Source organism: Alosa alosa, chromosome 13, assembly GCF_017589495.1.
Source record: "Alosa alosa isolate M-15738 ecotype Scorff River chromosome 13, AALO_Geno_1.1, whole genome shotgun sequence".
NCBI classification, from domain to species: domain Eukaryota; kingdom Metazoa; phylum Chordata; class Actinopteri; order Clupeiformes; family Clupeidae; genus Alosa; species Alosa alosa.
The window spans coordinates 23,360,846-23,380,126 of record NC_063201.1 but is presented as its reverse complement, the minus strand read 5'-3'; the positions used below and the strand labels follow the sequence as shown (position 1 = coordinate 23,380,126).

The window sequence follows — 19,281 nt, the reverse complement described above, 5'->3', positions numbered from 1 at the left end:
ATGACAGACCTAGCCTGACGTTCTGCCTCTTCCTTTTCCCTACAGTGTCGCCAGAGAGGGACTACCCGGTCCCGATGGAGGAGGCCGCCATGGAAGGAACCTCTAAGAATACCAGCTGCAGCCATGCCGGCCCACCCAGTGACTGCTCCTCGGAACTCTGGAGGGAAGGTGAGGAGTAGAGCAGGGGTCAGGCTGCAGGGTACAGCTGGGCTGAGCTGGGTACCATGATGGAGGGGTGGTGATGGAGCTGGGGCTGTGGTGTTGCTGAGTGAAGTGTGGGGTGGCCAGTGTTCTATCTGGATACGATTGAGAGGCAGGGATGCTGTGCCGGGTTAGGGTCCATTGAGGCAGAGTGTGGGCACATCTTTCATGCAATTGACTATGCATGCTAGCGTAGCCTGCAGCATAGCTGCTTTCCAAGTTTCATGTGTGTGTGTGTGTGTGTGTTCTCAGGGGTTGACCCTATGCGAGCTGCAGCTCCTATGAGGCGTAAGCGGGGCAAAGGGCGTCAGTGGACGCGCAGGAAAGGCCCCAAACCCCCAGAGTTTCAGCCTCCTCCAGTCCCCAACAAAGTCACCTGTGGTAAGAACAAGACTCACTCTCTCTCCCTCCACCCCTCCCCTCTCTCTCTCCACCCCTCCCCTCTCTCTCTCTCCCTCTCCACCCCTCCTCTCTCTCTCTCTCCCTTCACCCCTCCGCTGTCTCTCTCTCCACCCTCCTCTTGCTCTCTCTCTCCCTCCTCTCTCTCTCCCTCCCTCTCTCCCTCCACCCCTCCTCTCTTCCTCCACCCCTCCTCTCTCTCTTCTGTCAGTTCATGCAGTCGTCACACTCCTCTTGCTTCCTCACTCCTCCCATAATCATTCCATCTTCCATCATGACCACACACTGTGTGTGTGTGTGTGTGTGTGTGTGTGTGTGTGTGTGTGCGTGTGTGTGTGTGCACATGTGCGTGGGTGTGTTTGTGACAGTTCTACCTCCCCACCCTGTTTGGCATGACTAGGGTGGGGAGTTTCTTTCCCTGAAATGTCAAATGTCAAATTGTCAAATGCAGGAGCCAAGTGTAACTCTTCCCTTGCGGTTCTATTTGAACTTCATTCTGGCTCTGCTGTGGCTTCATCCTGCCAGGGTGTCCTATATGAGGCCTGGGATGTATTTGCGTAAACAACATGTGCACACATGCATCATGGCTGCCATGCGTATCCTGCGTTTAACAACATGTGAACACATGCGTCATGGCTGCCATGCGTATCCTGCATTTAACAACATGTGCACACATGCATCGTGGCTGCCATGCATATCCTGTGTTTAACAACATGTGCACACACGCATCACACGTGTCCTGCGTTTAGCAACATATGCATGCATCACACGTGTCCTGCCCGTGTTTGTTGCGGGTGTCGTGCACGTCCTCAAAAATGAAGGCATCGCAAGATGCAGTATCTACAGGAACGTCAGGGGCGATACACGAAACACACGTCAGGGGCGATATACACCAAACACGAATTGGGGCTCGAAAGCATGAGCCCTATGCCCCCGCTCAGTGCTGTCTCCCTAACCCCTGACCTGTCTGTTGTTAAAACACTACATGTCCCAGCATGCTCAGTGCTGGCTCCCTAACCCCTGGCCTGTATGTTGTTAAAACACTACATGTCCCAGCATGCTCAGTGCTGTCTCCCTAATGCTGCTATCCATTTGGGTCGCACTGCCCGAGTTGTACGCGTGAATGTGACATAATTGCCTGGCTTGTAGCACTTTAGTGTTCCACGTGTGCCACGAGGGGGGCAGTAGCTATTGTTATTAGTAGCTACATTAGCCTCTTTAGCAAACCAGCTCGAAAACAAAATGTTACATTGGATTGCACGCACAGCAAGACCGGGCAAGATAGATAGATACTTTATTGATCCCCAAGGGGAAATTCAAGCCAATGCATAAATTGGTGACCAGATGAAAGCAGTAATGTCTTCAAGTGTGTAAGAGCATTTAAAATTAAAATTGATTGACATTAAATCGATCAACGTAGTACAAATACAAGGAAAATACATCTCAACTTCAGCATTATGGGTGCAGCCATCTTTGTTTTCAACTCACACATTCAGCTCGGTGCACTATCAAGAGCCCCGAGTCGGACAGCTGATATTTCGACCTAAAGGGGGCGTGTCTAGGTAAAATTACGCGAGACAACTGGGAAATTTCACACGTTCCAACTCGGACGATACAAGTGGATCGTTATTAAAACACTACATGTCCCAGCATGCCTAGCTGTGATCTAGCTACGCTGCCTGTCATACTCAATGCCCAGTGCACCCTTTCTGCATGGAGGCAGCTCGGTGCGCCCGGATGACGTGGACAATCAAAATTCATGCACTTCATCATAATTAATGCACTTGCAGTCAGCGATTGTACAGGAAGTCATATTTTTTTGCGTTTATATATAAAATCATTAACAAACACTTTTTTTGTCGAAGACAAGGTACATTATATTTTAACCAAGGACTAAACCAAACACACCAGGGAGGTTGCTCACCCCTCCCTTCAGTATTCCTAGAGAAACTCAACTCAGGGTTTTGTTTAGGGGACAGGCTGCCCCCACTTTCTTTGTTTCCAGTTTTGGAGCATGGGCTGCCTACAGAGACCGCATATTTTTTTACAGTGTACTCAAGGAATGGGCAGCTAGCAGATCATGAGGAGATGATTGCTGAATGTGACAAAAAATGTTATGGGTTTGAAATGACGTACAATCGCTGACTGTGCCTTTAAGCATCGTTAGAAAAAGGAAAGGTGGTGACATCCTACAAGTCCTTGCGCCAGTTAACATCAACCAATAAAAGTGACGAACGTCAACATAACAAACATCAGCCTTCCCATAATTGATATAGTCTAGTGTAAGTATAGTTGGATTCTCTTAATACTGTGGTTATCTTTTCCAAAGTCCTAACATTACCATCTCCTTTCCTCTCATTGGGGAAGTGTACCCTATGCTAAATGCTATGCTATGCTAAATGAGATTGGAAAGGTACCTTCCGGACATGTGTAGAGAATCCAAATAAAACTTTATCACTAAGTATTTCTAGCTCATTTCACTCCACCAAGCCAAAAACAGCTCCTATCTGGCTAGCAGGGTAAGGGACCCCCTCAGGTTAGGGCTCTTACAGAGTCAACGCGTGCAACGCAGCAAGCAACAAGCAACGTGCTCCCTTTCATAGTCTACACGGCGGACGCAAGCAACGCGGACAATACGTGAAATGCAATAGATCACTCGCGCAACAGGGGGTAGCAGTCACTGGTGACCGACATTCCGAGTGATATTCAGGCTGTCTGTAAAAGTTACATCCCAAGAGGCTCTTTTGGAGAGCCACGGATCAGATTTAATTTAGAATCCGTCGAAAGACTCCAGTATGACATGGAGACACGTGTATAAAAATTTATATCTAGCTTTGTTGGGTGACAAACTGATTCGCTGATATTAATATTAGGCTCTAGCTGTACTAGATTGTCGTGTCGTGTAAGGAACATGTGTAGGTCTACTATAAATAAACAGAAACATAGCCTACATTGCAGAGCCACTTCAACTTCATTTATTTATGGTGAATAAATGTACACTACTGTGCACAGCCCACTACAGGGTAATGGCCTATACATCGGTGCATCGCGTATCAAAAACTGAGACCAACACATTTTGGTACGCATCAACGCATAAGGGCTTCTACATTCTCGATGCACCCGACTGGTAACGTGACATCAAAATGACGTAGATCTTGCTGGCGCGCCAGGATTTAAGCCAGGCAGCGTGAGGTAGCGCACCACTCATTTTTTTTCAGACGAGCGCGACAAAGCGGAAATAGGAAGATGGACTAGTTCGAGGGCAAGCGAGAGTTGCAGTGTTTTGTTACAGTCGTGAATTTTTAATAGTTTGCTGGATAAGTTAACAAAGTTACCAGCGAGAGTTGCAACACATGGAATTAAGAGGAAAGAATAGAAACAATTTATTTTCAAACAAAGGATATCTATTAAGGCCTGAACAAAATCTCTTTCCGCTTCAGGAAATTACACAAACTCAGCCAGCTGCTAGCTAGCTAGCCAGCTAACTAAACTGTTTAAATTATTAGTGATGTGTAGCCTTGCGGGCGGGTATGCGTAGCGATGCGTTGACTCTGTAAGAGCCCTAACAGTGGTTCATCAGGAGAGGAAACACTTATGCCCCCCCCCCCCATATCTGCTAATTGAGCATCACATTTTCCACTTCAGCCGCATACATCCTGTTTTTCCATTTCATCCTTCATCTTTGTCTGTCTCCACTGTGCCTGCCTGTTTGTCTGTCTGTCTCCATATCTCTCCCTGTGAACCCCCACACTCCTCTCTCTCTTTCTCTGTCTGTCTGCTCGTTCTCTCTCTTTGTGTTTGTTTTTAGTGTGAAGTGATGATTTTGTGTCATGTGCTCGTTTGACTCTTATGGAAAGTTTCAGACACGTTTTGCCTTGCTGTGAGACACTGTGTAGGCGTCCATTACCTCCTCATAGGCCTCCATAACTCAGAGACATAGAGAGGGGGCTGTCTATAAACATGCCTGAATGTCTGAACAGAATTATCAGAAATATTAAAACATCTTCTAACCTGACCCTAACCTGACCCCTTACACAGACATATCAGCTTTAGGGCTGTGCAGTTCAATCAATCACTTCAATCATGACTTCCAACGATTATAAAAATAATATAATTGACATTCTTAAACTCAAATATTTTCAGCTTTGCTTTCTCCTATGACCGTAAGCTAAATATCTTTGGCATGTGGACATGAAAAGGTATTTGAGGACAACAGTATCTGGGAAAACACTGATTGATATATATTTTTTTTTTTACCATTTTATCGATCAAACACCTATCGATTAATTGAGAAAGTAACTGACAGATTAATCGACTATGAAAATAAACGTTATTTCCAGCCCTACCTAGAGACAGTTCTCATAGCACAGGCACCTTCATAGCAACAGAGCAGACCTGAGACACTTCTCCATAGCAACAGTACAGACCTGAGACACTCCTCCATAGCAACAAAGCAGACCTGAGACACTCCATAGCGACAGAACGGACCTGAGCCACTCCATAGCAACAGAACCGACCTGAGCGACTCCTCCAAGCGAATCTGTCTGTATGCCCACCTCAGTCTCACTTCCGGCAGTAACGCCCTCTCAGCCCCTCCCCCTTTCGGATGTAACTGTTTCACCTCTGACCTCTCCGTGTCCTTTGGATGACGCGGCTCACAACATTCCCACTCTCCGTAACAACATTCATCCAGTGTCTGCTCTGATAAAAACACAAGAAACCATAAGCCTTCCAAAAGACCACACAGGCCATCTCTACCCAAAACAGCACAGACTATTTCTACTCAAACTCCCAGATCGCCACCATTCAGTTCTGTGCACACTACTACACACACTGTTACCTCCAGGCACTCCGAGGCCACAGTGACGAGGCCAGCTGAGAGCATGAGATTTAAGTATCATTAGCCGTTGGCAGTGCTCAGGATTGTGAAGCGCACCATAGAACAGTCTACTATCCTTCAAACCCAATCAGCAAACACACAGGCCATCTCTACCCAATCAGCTGAGGCTGCTGCAGTGCTGTGTCTGACCTCTAACCTTTTGAACTTTGACCTGTGAACGGCTATTTCTACTAATCCCCAGATCTGACCACCATTCAGTTCTTTGGATGACGCTGCACAACATTACCTCCAGGCACTCCAACATTCATCCAGTGAGGGCTCTGGATAAAAACACATGAGGTTAGTGTTATCATTGGCATATTGGCAGTGCTCTACCCAAATGCACACCATAGAACTATCTACTATCCTTCTAAAATCCCAGCAAACCACCAGGCCATCTCTACACAATTTCACCACACACTCCTCGTGTGGTCCTTTGATGACCTCACAACATTAACCAGTGACGGTTTTCATCCTGAGACCCTGTTCTTGATAAACCTGTGCTCCTCACACAAGAAACCATAAGCCTCTCCAAAAAAGACCACATAGGGCCATCTCACTCAGTAAAACAGCACAGATTCTTTATTTCTTACTCAAACTCCCAGATCACACCATCTCAGCTCTGTGCACTACTACACACACTGTTACTCTGTGGCACTCCCCGAGGCCACAATATGACTCCAGGCCAGCTGAGGGCTACGAGATTTTAAGTATCATTAGCCGCTGGCAGTGCTCAGGATTGTGAAGCCGCACTTACAGAACAGTCTACTATCCTTCAAACCCAATCAGCAGTTCCACACAGGCCATCTCTACCCAATCAGCTGAGGCTGCTGCAGTGCTGTGTCTGACCTCTAACCTTTTGAACTTTGACTGAGGAACCCAGATTGTGCATTCATAGAATGGCCTATCATCCTTCAAACCCAATGCAAACACACAGGCCATTCTACCCAATCAGCTGAGGCTGCTGCAGGCCTGACATTTGAATCCCAGCAGGTGTGCTCTCTTTGCTCACATTTGATCCCAGCAGGTTGGCTCAAGATTGCATAGGAAAATGGTGCAGAGCGGATAGAGCGAACGAGAGAGAAAGAGGGGGAGCAAGAGAGGGCATGAGAGAGAAAGAGAGAGAGAGAGCTGCCCAAAAGACCAAATGAGCCCAGCAGCTCTGCTCTCTCAGGTGATGGTGCTCTCTGTCTCGCCCCCCAGGCCACTCCCACACCACAGGTAAACCACAAACCAGCTGTTCATGTGCCTGTCTCAATGCAACCTCTGCCCAGTGCTGCCTCCTACAGGTCACTGTCTGTCCACACCTAGCCTCCCAGTGACCCCTGACCCTGCCGAAAGGGTCGTGTAAGTCCCCACGGTTCTCAGAACTCAGCTAAAGAGTCGTTGGTGTATTCCTCAGAACTTTCCGGAAGGCCTTGATATTCAAAAAGCGCACCATTAACACATTATGGGATCACTTGAACACTGCCCAGCCAAAACTCCTAGGAAACGTACATCTTCTGCTGACCATTTGAAAACTACCTTGCCAAAACTAACAGGAAAAGTATGTGTTCAGGTGATCATTTGAATGCTTTCCTGACAAAACTCCTAGGAAACGTCTATGTTCTTGTGATCATTCGAATACTACCCTGCCAAAACTCCTAGGGATCATCCATGTTCATGCAACCATTTGAATACTACCCTGCCAAAACTCCTAGGACATGTCCATGTTCAGGTTGTAAATGAGGAAGAGCTCGGCTCCTGGTAGAAGTCCATTGAGAGTACAAATTGTGTATATATATCTATGGTACAAATCGTGTGTATATATATATATATATATATATATATATATATATATATATATATATATATATATATATATATATTTATGGTACGAATGCCCTGAGGCCCTCGGCTCACACTCTGCTGTCTCGGCAGTTTGGAGACTTTCTGAGGAAACGCAGCCATGCCACATCTCTGTGACCTTTACTGAATGAGTTCTGAGGAAAATGACCCAACCGGTAGAGAGCTTCATGTCCTGCACGCCTCACTTCCTGTGTAAATATGACACTTCCTATGGGAAAGATCAGATGCAGGGCTGATGGCTTCAAAATAAGAACACTGCATCTGTTAACCAATCACATTGTCCAGATTGGATGTATTATCCAATCATCTGTTACACAGACCCTGTTGTCCACTTATTGTACCCATAATTCTGATCTATTCTCTTGTAATGTCAAAGTTACACGTGACATGTCAAAAGTAGAGAGACCAGGTAACACTTTTCCAGTTTAACACTCACTCAGCCTTCCAGGAAACTGTTGATCTCCACAGACAATAACCTAAGTGTCTGCTAAATGTCTGAAAAAAAAAAACAAATGTGGCCAGAGCGTAATACTTGAAACAACAAACATGGCTCTAAAGTAATGCAAGCCCATGAGACTGGTTTGAGAATCTCTTTTTGAATCTGTTCCTGTGATATGTTGTGCACTTTTCATTCCACTGTGTGACTGACAGGGAGGATGCTAAAGAGCTAACCGTGCCGCTAACACCGTGGATCTCTGGCTGACAGTGGGATCACACCGAGCTTTTGTGGACTCATGGGTACTTTTACCATATTAACCTTCTCCTTACTGTTTATGTTTGACTTGGATATCATGACCTTTCTGTCCTCTGTTACATCAGCAAATAGTAACTGAAGTAAAACTAGGGTTGACAGAAACTGCTACCTGTGGATGACTATTCTAGCTCTTCTAGCAGCCATTGCCAGCTGCTTTTAGTTTTAGAGAACTATTGCTAGCTACTGCTAGCTATGGTGAGCTATTGTCAGCTCTAGAGGACTGCTAGCCATTGGGAACTACTGCTAGCTATAGATAGCTATTGCTAGCTACTGCAGAAGTGTGGAATTCTAATAATTTGAAATTGGCTGCAGTTCACCTGAGGGCACTTGTGAAATAGTCTTCAATAAATAAGCAGAGCAGCTAAACGCCATAAAGATGTAGGTCAGTTTGGCAAACAGAGTGTTGATTATTTTGTCATATTATGTATGAAATGAAACATGATTATGGTTTTATTTGGTGCTGGCCCCCATGTAATATCTTGCATTCTGCTAAGCTTTTCCATTCGCTAGCAACCAGCTGCTATTGAAGTTTGCTATTGGAATCATAATCGCACTCTGTCTCAACATCAGCAAGAGAGACGTGAAGTAGTTCTTGACAAACCAGTGCTGTTTGCTTGTATGGAGCAGTATGCTAGCCTAGGTTGACCTGCAGAGCAAATTCAAATTCTAGCAGTATGCCTGAAACAAATTAAAAATTCCCTGGAAATAAACTTAGAATTTTGGACCAATGACCATAGGCCCCCATTGAGAAGCTCCGGCTAGAAAGTCACAGTTCTGCCAGTGAACGTTCTCCCAATTTAGAATTTTTAAGGCAGGCTGTTTTTTTTTTACTCCTGTGACCTACTGGGGTTCTAAAGTGGTGTTACAACTTTTTAAATTCTTATCAAGATTGATTTACAAAACCTAACATTTTTAAGTCATATCTACAAATGGCTCCTTTTAAAGGTTATCCCTGAGAAATTGCTGAAAACCTATACAAATGTTTCTGGTTTTCTGAAGCAGATACGTTCATTACGCGCTAACTGATAAGTATTTGTTTTTGAATTTGATTTGATTTGTAAATTCTGAAGCATTCAACTCCTTTCCACCAACCAGAAAACACTACATTTATTGTCTGTGGGAATTAACAGTATACCAGCATATTCATGGAGAAGCCTGAAGAAATCTGCAATGCTCCTCTGAGCAGCTTAATCATGTGTGAGGGACTCTGGCCTTGACGCTAACTCCCACCTATAGAAATGTGAGCTATAGTCGTCCAACTCACTGGCCATACCACTAACTCCCACCTATAGAAATGTGAGATATAGTCGTCCAACTCATTGGCCATACCACTAACTCCCACCTATAGCTATAGTCGTCTGTAGTCAACTCATGCTACAAAGTATGGCTAATCCTTAGACTTGCGTGAAGGCCATGGTCTTTTAACTCCCAACTAAATGACCTGAAAGTCATGGTCCTTTACGCTGTAGGCAGTGGGAGCAGTAGTCCTGTCTCTCCCTGACCCTGTCCCAGGCTGCCTGCCCCAAACCCTGTGAGCGAGTCCAGTCGGTCCTCTGGTTCTCCTGTTTAATGTCTCTGGTGCAGTTGATGTCCATGTGTGCTCTGCCATTGCCTCTCTGCCTGCCTTGTTTTAACCAGAACCCAACCATGACAACAACAACAGTTCAACCCAAAATGTGCTTCTCTTTCTGTTTCTCTGTGTTTGCAGTTCAAAACAAAAAGACTGACTCATGCGTGTGTGTGTGTGTGTGTCAGGGACAACACACAGCTCGCTCGTCCTCGTCCTCACACACACATCCAGGGAACAAGAGAATGAACTTGTCCAAACACAGAGGTGACTCGAGCACCACGGCGCTGTGCTCTCGTTCTCCCTCCCCTCCCGTTGCGCTGTTGCTCAGCACAACTCAAACGGATCTCTTAACTCTCGAAGCTCTCTGTGCCACGTGACCATGTGACTGCTTGGGTACCTCTTCATGCCCTCACAAGGGGGGGAGCGGGGCTTGGATACTTGCTTCTGATGTTACTGAGAACAGAGAGACAAAAACAGCAGCAGCAACAACAGCAGCAGCAACAAGCAGCAAGTGGCCACTCCTGCTAGTGAAATGTGATGATGTGTAAGTGTGTGCGCCGTGTCTAGTGCTGTCTTAGAGATCCAGTAACAGATAAACGAGTAATCACTGCAGGCTTTCATCACCAACCCCAGAGACGGTATTGGGCTGCTGATCCCAACCTGCTCCTGGGCAGTGAGAGGGTCATACTGCGCGTCATGCCTTGATGGGCGTTTGCTGTGATGTAAACGCTGCAGTGATTATTTGCAGTGTACCACCATTAGATGGGTTAACCATGCCAGCCATACCAACCTGTCACCATGGTGACCCATATCTGTGGGCACTGTGGAGCTCTGTGCCCAAATCTGCTATGTGTTCAAAATGTGTTCCAGAGATGCTTATTGTAAAACATACCGTATGTGAAGTTAGCTTTAACACTGCCTAGAGGAGAAATGAGGCGTACACTGGAAAAAGCCTGAATGACCGTAACGTGAATGACCATAACGTAAATGACCATAACGTGAATGACCATAACGTGACAAAACAAAAGAGAAGGAATGTGATGCTTTGTCCAGGCCGTGGGCCTCTGTGGGCAGAGTGTGTGTAACCTGTTCACTGTGACCAAAGAAAGCGCTTCAACCCCCTGTGTGCTGCGTTTGTGTGTCCTCAACTCTGCTGTCCTGTTATGTCTAATCAACTGATACTGAAGACAATGTGAAGGATAGCACTAGCTCTTCTGCCAATGTGAAGGATAGCACTAGCTCTTCTGCCAGACCTAGTACAGTGTTTACCAAAGTTCTCATGGCCAGTCTCCCTTTGACAGTTACAAAAATTCTTGATTTTACCAGTAGATTGTTGGTTAGGGTTCTTTGTTTTGTTTAGTTTTTTTCGCCCCTCAACCCAAATCGGTCGAACAATTCCACCTTGTTAGAATGCCCATGTAGTTCCACCCTGTTAGAACGCCTGCGCTGTTCCACCCTGTTAGTATGCCCCTTTAGGGGTCTACTCCTGTGAGCTCTAGATAGTGTTTAGCTTTAGGGGTCTACTCCTGTGAGCTCTAGATAGTGTTTAGCTGAAGGGGTCTACTCCTGTGAGCTTTAGATAGTGTTTAGCTATAGTATTCTCCATCTAAATGATCTCTTTTTGATTTTACCACAATGCTTACCTGTTTAAATAGTTCTCTGCCGAAGTGCAGTGTCATGGACAATGTCATCTGTCTTCAGGTGGGATGCTGTAGGGGTGTGATGTGTGTGGTGGGGGTGTGTGTGGTGGGGATGGGGTGTGTTTCAGCCTCATTCTGAAGATCCACTGGTCCAGCTGCAGCTCTATCCTCAGAGCTGATCACATGACAGGAAATGACATCAGCCCCGATGCTGCACTAGCTCCTGTATGTAAGCTCCGCCCCTCTCCCTCTCTGCTGCATGTGCCTCCTCTGTGTGCTGCCCCAGTGGACCCTCGTCTCCAAACAGCAGTCCTGCTCCTCTAGGACGTCCCCTTTAACACAGTCCTGCTCCTCTAGGATGTCCCCCTTTAACACAGTCCTGCTCCTCTGGGGCGTCCCCTCGTCCCCCTTTACGCAGTCCAGCCCTCTCAGGATCTCCCTATCGGTCTCACGTGTGTGTGTGTGTGCACACGCTGCTCAGGGTCCCCCATTTCTATATCAGGGGTGTGTGTGTGTGTGTGTTGAAGTCCAAGCAGAGTATATGGCTGACTGATGAAGGCCTCCCGATCCCAACTGTGTGTGTGTGTCTGTACAGCAGCGTAGCATGACGATCGCCTCTCCTGGAGCTCTCTGGGGGATGGAGACACACACACGTGCCCTGTGGCCTCTAGGCCAACCCACACACACACGCCCCCACACACTCCTGTGGCCTCTAGGCCAACTCACACACACACACACACTCCACTCCGCCACACAGGTCTGTGTCCATTTTAAGGTGCTGTCCATTCCCCACGGCGTCCATCTTAAGGTGCTCCCTGTAGCGTCCATCTTAAGGTACTCCCTATAGCGTCCTCCCCACTCAACTCTGATTTGGATAGAGGCGTCTGTTAAATAAATGTAAATGTGCTGCTTACTCCCCACAACGTCCATCTTAAGGTGCTGCCCACGACATTTCATCTTAAGGTGCTGCCCACTCCTCACAACGTCCATCTTAAGGTGCTGCCCACACAGCGTCCATTTTAAGGTGCTGCCTACTCCTCACGGTGTCCATTTTAAGGTGCTGCCCACACGCTGTCCATTTTAAGGTGCTGCCTACTCCTCACGGCATCCATTTTAAGGTGCTGCCCACTCCTCACAGCGTCTATTTTAAGGTGCTGCCCATGGCGTCCATCTTAAGAATGTTGGGGATTGTTCCCCCAGAATGTGCCATCTATGCCCACTCTGCTTTCATGCTTTTCTCTGCCTTAATGTCCCCATCTTTGTGACCTCCGGGTTCTGCCATCTTTATTCCCAGCGCCCTTTCTGCCTGACTATGACCTGGCACCCGCCTACAGATGCATTCAACCCCTTACACCAGTCTCAGCCTCAATGCCCCTGTCTTAATGCTCCTCTGTTCCCCATTTAATGCCTGCTGTGTCTGGGGTGTCCATTTTAAGGTGCTGCCTACTATTCCATCCATTTTGTGCTGCCCACCCTGCCAACGGCCCATTTAAGGTGCTGCCCACACGGGCGGCCCATTTTACAGGTGCTGCCCATGGCGCCCATCTTTTGAATGTTGGGTCCATTTTGTTCTCCCCAGAATGTCCATTTAAGGTGCTGCCCACCTTTCATGCCTATTTTAAGGTGCTGCCCATAATGCCCATCTTAAGAATCTTTGGGATTGTTCCCCAGAATGTGCCATCTTTTATGCCCACTCTTCTGCATGCTTTTCTCTGCCTTAATGTCCCCATACAGATGCATTCAACCTCTACTTTATTCTCAGCTTTCTTGCCTGTCTTAATGACCCCGGCCACAGTGCATTAATGCTTACTGTACACCAGTCTCTGATTCCCCAATGCCCCTGTCTTAGCAGTCTTGTCTTAATGCCTACTGTGTCTGGGTGATAATTAGCTGTCCGACCAGCAGTCTTGCAGAATGCCCTGTGTGTGTGAGTATGTAGCCAGGTTCATGTCCCAAAGACGCCCACTTCAGCTGGGCCCAATGCTATGCCCCCTAACATGCCAACCACCCAGCTGGGCCCAATGCTATGCCCCCTAACATGCCAACCACCCAGCTGGGCCCAATGCTATGCCCCCTAACATGCCAACCACCCTGCTGCTCTGGCTGAGCCAGTCACTGGTGCCCCCCAACATGCCAACCTGCTGCTCTGTGCTTGTATTTCTGGCCCCTGAGGTCAAGGATGCCATGGCTCGTGAGAGTGTGTGTGTGTGAGAGAGAGAGTGCTGAGATGTTCAGTGGGTTTGGAGGGCAGACCACACAGGACGCTAGTCTACACAGAGCCCTTTACAGCCTTCAATCTGAAGCCAAGTGTGACTGGACACAATCCTTTCCTGCTCACACTGACGCTCTCTCTCCTCTCCTCTAATCTCCTCACCCTCCTTTCCTCTCTTTAATCTCTCTTCATCTCTTCTCTCCACCTCTACTCATCCTCCTCTTTCATTCTTTTACTTATTCTGTTTATTCATTTCCACCTTGTCTCTCTCTCTCTCTCTCTCTCTATCCCCCCCCCAGATATCCGTCTGCGTGTGCGTCCCGAGTACTCCGAGCAGGAGTCGGTCCTGCGTGCGTCTGTCTCGTCTACCAAGCGTGAGCCGCTGGCGCGTCAGCTGGACCTGTTTGGCCGTGCCAACGCCATGCTGCGGGCACGGGACCTGGGCTCCATCAACTGTGACATCAAGTTCTCAGAGGTGTCCAAGCTGGACGCGTTCTGGGCAGACTACCTGAGCGGCGCGCTGACCGAGGCGCTGAAGGACGTGTTCCTCACGGACGCGCTTCGGCGGGCCGCCGGACACCACCGCTTGCAGCTGCTGGTCAGCGTCGACCAGGACGACTACGAGCATGGACGCCGCATGCTGATGGAGCAGCTCACAGACCACTCACACCAGGTCAGTGTGTGTGTGTGTAGCTTACAGACCAGTCATACCAGCAGGGCCGTTTGGGTGCCCTAAGCACAAATGCTTGGTGGTGCCCCCGACCACCCCCTTGGTGGTCCTTGGTGGTTGTTATCATAATTGATAACAAACGCCAAAAAAGCATCCTGAAATGCAAAGCAAACTAGGCTAATAGGCTAACGTTACCTGACTAACGTTATATCTCTGATGGCTAAAAGAAATAGCAAGCCCAGTTAAAGCATAATCAGAAATAGTATTGCTAGCTAGCAACCTGAGGAAGGATTGCTAGTCTTATGCACCGTATCCATATCCACAACGTAAAATAACTAGCTAGCCAGCATCAATCATTTGCAACGTAACACTTGAACATGAACATGGCTAGTAGGAGCTTACGTTACAAAGTTTATTGACTGTAGTAGTATTACCTGGCATATGCATAGACATGCATACACGGAAGGGCTACAAAACTTTTTATTTTTTATTTAAAACATTGTCTTAACTGCAAATGATACGCGAGCATCATCTCGCTGTCTCTTTTTCCTTTTTTCCGCCCCCGACACTCTGCCAAATTCTCTGCCAAATTTGGGATTGAGGCATAATCGAACAGACCACAGGGAGGTGGGGGAGGGGGGCACTAGAGGGAGACTGGAGAGAGGGCCGCACAGGAGATTCACCTTTTTCTCGACTAATTTGGTCTAGGCCTATATTACTTTTGTAGTGCTTTTGCATATTAACATGCTTTAGACATATTCAGACCAGGCCATCGGTAAAAAATGTCACAGCACACCACCATGTTATTAAACATAAGTCATAAGATGTATTGCCGTATATATATCTATGTGTATTGCCCGAATGCTGCTACTGCTTGTTGGCTATTTTAGAATGCCTGATGGCCTGGTCTGTTTTCACCAATAATTTCCACAAAACTCAGAGAGATTAAAAAAAATACGATAAACTAGCAGGGCAGGGAACCAAAGACAAATGACAGTTTTCACATAGATGCCGATCCAGACATCTTCACCAAACCACCAACTCAAACACAGCTTCAAGCTAGCATACAATCTAGTAGTAACCAAGCAGACACTGCAGTCTGCAAGCAGTACAAAAACACTTTTTTTATATAGAAAAGGGCCAGATAACAAGCATCTATTACAAGTCTATGTTATCATATAAACATGAAACAAAACTTACCAATTCCTGCATAGGCTCAGCTACGTGCAGAGCTAGCTGACGTTATGTGCATCTTGCTAACATGTAGTCCAGCTGACACTGTAACGTTACATTAGCCTATATTATTTTGCTTAATGAAGGCTTATCAATATATATTTTTTTAAACAAAAACGGTCAATTTACTGTTCATAACTATAACCATAGCCATCTCAGTGTGACATGTAGCCTACTTTTCCAGTGAATGTCAGTCTGTCTGACTGAGAAGATGCTCATGAAGTTCCTCCATTCCTCACGTCAAAAAGACAGCGTCAAAATTCGTGATGAACGGTTCCGGGTATTCTTTTCGAACATTGCGTTCCCAACTGCAGCCAGACCTGCCTACCCCACCATAACAGGTCTACTTGATTGGCTAATCAGTCAGATGTAGCCATCAATCAACCCGAATCCAAACATATGATTTCTAATGGTTGCTTAGGTACCAAAAACGCAGTGATTCCTTGTGAAGGCCTGATGCGGGCGATTGGATAAAAATGTTTCGCACCCCCTCACTATTTGTTCACACAATCTGTCAATCAAATCACATATCGGACTACGGTAGGATATGGTAGTAGTCAAGAACGATCGGGGAAGGAGACGCAGAAGCAAATAATAAATGCTAAAGTACAATGTTATTAAAGATACTATTATTTTTCATTCATTTCAAAATAGTTAGGCCTTCAGAGAAGGCCTTGAAGGCCCTGACGGTCCGCCACTGGTGTTGATGATGATGATGATGATGGTGATGATGTGTACATCTGTCTCCTCTTTGTGTTGATGGTGGTGGTGATGATGATGATGATGAAGATGTTCACATCTCTGTCTCCTCTGTGTGTTGTGCCCAGGTCCCAGCTGGACGTGAGGAAGCTCACTGGTGACGACACAGCAGAAGGATTTTTATTTGTGACCTCTGACCTCTTCCATTGGTACTATGGTGACGCTGACGAGAGGTTACATCGTGTCAGACCACAGCAGAGGCCAAACTGCTGTGTCTGTGTGTGTGTGGTGATGCTGAGAGACTGTGTCGTCAGACTGCACAAGAGGCCAAACTGCTGTGTGTGTGTGTGTGTGTGTGTCCATACTGATTAAGTATCCTTACACCGTCTAGAGAGAGAGAGAGAGAGAGAGAGAGAGAGAGAGTGTGTGTGAGAGAGAGAGAGGGAGAGAGAGAGGGTTGTGTGTGTGTGAGAGTGGGGGTGTGTGCGAGAGTGAGTGGGTGGGATGTGTGGTGAAACTACTGCCAAACTTCCACGATAACTGGAAGCAGGGCCATGGGCCGTGTGTGTGAGTGTGTATGTGTGTGTTCTGTAATGGGGGTTATTGGTATTGTACAGCAGCTGGGTGTTCTAATTAGACTGATTAGTCTGGTTTCTGGTCCTTTGTGTTTGATTTGGGAATAATCGCCTTCATCTCTGAGTCTGTGCTCAGTATTGCCCCCTGTAGGAGGGGGGCCTCTCCCGCCTCTACGGTGCATTACAACAGGAAAGAATGATTGAAGAAGTATTTGATGTCTTTTTTTCTGGAAATATATAGTCATGCACTTTGTTGTACTTAATTAAATCTTAATTAAATATGTTTGTGTACGTTTAAAATAGTTTCAGATAAAGTCAATCTTTATCAGCCAAAGGAGTGTCTTGTCTTCCTCGTGTCCATGTTCTTCTGAAGGGGACCAATAAAAACAGTATCTACTTTAGTGGCCTTGCAGGCTGAGGCTGTGTAGCACACACTCAAAGCCTTCTGAGTCAGTCACCTACTGTCTGCATCACATGTGAGGCACAACTGCTTGTCTTTCATCACCAATTCTGGTTGGCCAGTGACCACTGTAGTGAACCAGTGGGCTACATACGGCATGGCGAGGGTAGTGGGGTGGTCATGGTAAGACCCTCAGGCCCAGTGGTGTAGTCTACGTGATACGCAGGACTATGCAGTATACCCACTTAAAAAGCATCACGATCTCAGTATACCTACTTAAAATAGGCAAGGATACGTATTAATATTTGGGGTTGATCACAGTATACCCACTACAGTTAACTAGACTACACCACAGTATACCCACTACAGCTAACTAGACTACACCACAGTATACAGCTAACTAGACTACACCACAGTATACCCACTACAGCTAACTAGACTACACCACAGTATACAGCTAACTAGACTACACCACAGTATACCCACTACAGCTAACTAGACTACACCACAGTATACAGCTAACTAGACTACACCACAGTATAACTAAAGGTGCTACTACAGCTAACTAGACTATAACAGAGTATATTTAAAAAACAAACAAGTTGACCAAAGTGCTGTAAAATAAAATAAAAAAATAAACAATAGTAAAATAATAGTATAAAATAATAATAATACAGAGTAGATCTCAGATCAAAGCAATAATAATAATAATAAGATTATATACTAGGTAATAATCTAAAATCTAAAGTATGGTAGTGTGTGTTCTTTCTTCAAAAGAAAGCTTAAACTGATTTAAAAGAAATGGGCTTTGAGATGAGATTTGAAAATATTTAGCGAAGGGGCTAGTCTAATATGGGGAGGGGGATTGTTTCAAAGTTTGGGGCAGTAGCAGCAAAACCACGGTCTCCATAACATTTAAATTTGGTTTTGGGAACAGTCAGCAGAAATAGATCAGAAGATCTAATATTTCTTACAGGAGAGTATTTATGTAATAGGTCTGTGAGCTAGCTGGGGGCTTTGCCATTTAAGCATTTAAAGGTTGTTAGCAAAATGTTAAAGTTGGACGAATGAACAGGAATGATAAGGGATCAGATTCCAAAAATAATTCTGTGGAAATGCATGGATTCCAGTTGCTTCCAGTAGTGATTTATTTGCATGCAAATAAAAACAGTGGCTGATGCCCGAGGCACCCCCTTTGAAAACCTGCTGGTAGCATATAGTGCCAGATTTCGGAGTGCAGGGGACAAGCCGAGATGAGCTATGAGACACTCACGTTCACACTCGGTATCATGTTTCAACACACTTTAGGTCAATATCTCCTTTAAGAGGCGAGCTGCGAACTGCGAGCTGAGACCAACATGCAGGAGTTACAGTAGTCCAGTCTGGTTGTTATGAAGGCATGGATTACTTTTTCAAAGACCACAAAAGTCAGGAAAGGCTTGATTTTAGATATACGTTTCTTAACTGGAAGAAACTAGCTTTGACTACGGACCTGTTTGTCAAAAGTAAGATCTCCGTCCATGATCACACCCAGGCTCTTTACAGAGGGCTTTCCATAGGGCCTCAGGGAGTCGAAGTCCTAATAGGAGGACTTCAGTTTGACTTCAGTTTTGTTGTTCAAAACTGAAGTCCTCCTTCAAAAAATATAAGGCCATCCAGGCTTTGACATCATCATGACAGTCTAGGAGAGGTTTTAATGAGTCCTGACCTTTCAGGGGAAGGTAAATTTGAGTGTCATCTGCATAGCAGTGGAAAGAGATAGGCTAGGCTACCATATTTTCTAAGGATGGAGGCTAAAGGGAGCATTTAGAGGGCCAAGAGGATGGACGCGAGGGCAGATTAGATTACTAGGCTACATTAGTTTCTAATAAAGTTGAAAAGGCTTACATGAAGCATGAAAATAATGAGTTTTCATATTAACAAAAAACTTAAACGTAACCTCCTCCAAACCATAACTTTATGCCCATTATTATGAATTTATCTGATTTATTTATAGGTCTATTCTTTTCCCATTTGCACAGTCATGGAGTTGACCAGGTTTACATTTCACTGTTAATCACAAATAAATAGTAGGCTAGCCTAGCCTACAACTGGACAGTGAATAAAGTTTGTTTCTGTTTGGTAACTCAGGTGTAGCCTAGTCTATGATGGCAAATAATGTATGATGGCAAATAATGTATTTTCTTTAAAATATTAATATA

General features: G+C 45.9%; 1 protein-coding gene across 3 annotated transcripts in view; it reads left to right on the top strand.

The window, feature by feature from the left end:
* Window positions 1-16,699, top strand: part of dedd1 (death effector domain-containing 1) — an 18,483-nt gene extending 1,784 nt beyond the window's left edge. For all 3 annotated transcript variants that reach the window (XM_048260806.1, XM_048260805.1, XM_048260807.1), the window contains exons 3-6: window positions 46-168; window positions 454-582; window positions 13,803-14,176; window positions 16,234-16,699. In XM_048260806.1, coding sequence (XP_048116763.1) covers window positions 46-168; window positions 454-582; window positions 13,803-14,176; window positions 16,234-16,266 — 659 coding nt within the window. In that variant the 3' untranslated portion in view covers window positions 16,267-16,699. The remainder of the gene's footprint in view (window positions 1-45; window positions 169-453; window positions 583-13,802; window positions 14,177-16,233) is intronic.
* Window positions 16,700-19,281: the final 2,582 nt, after the last annotated feature.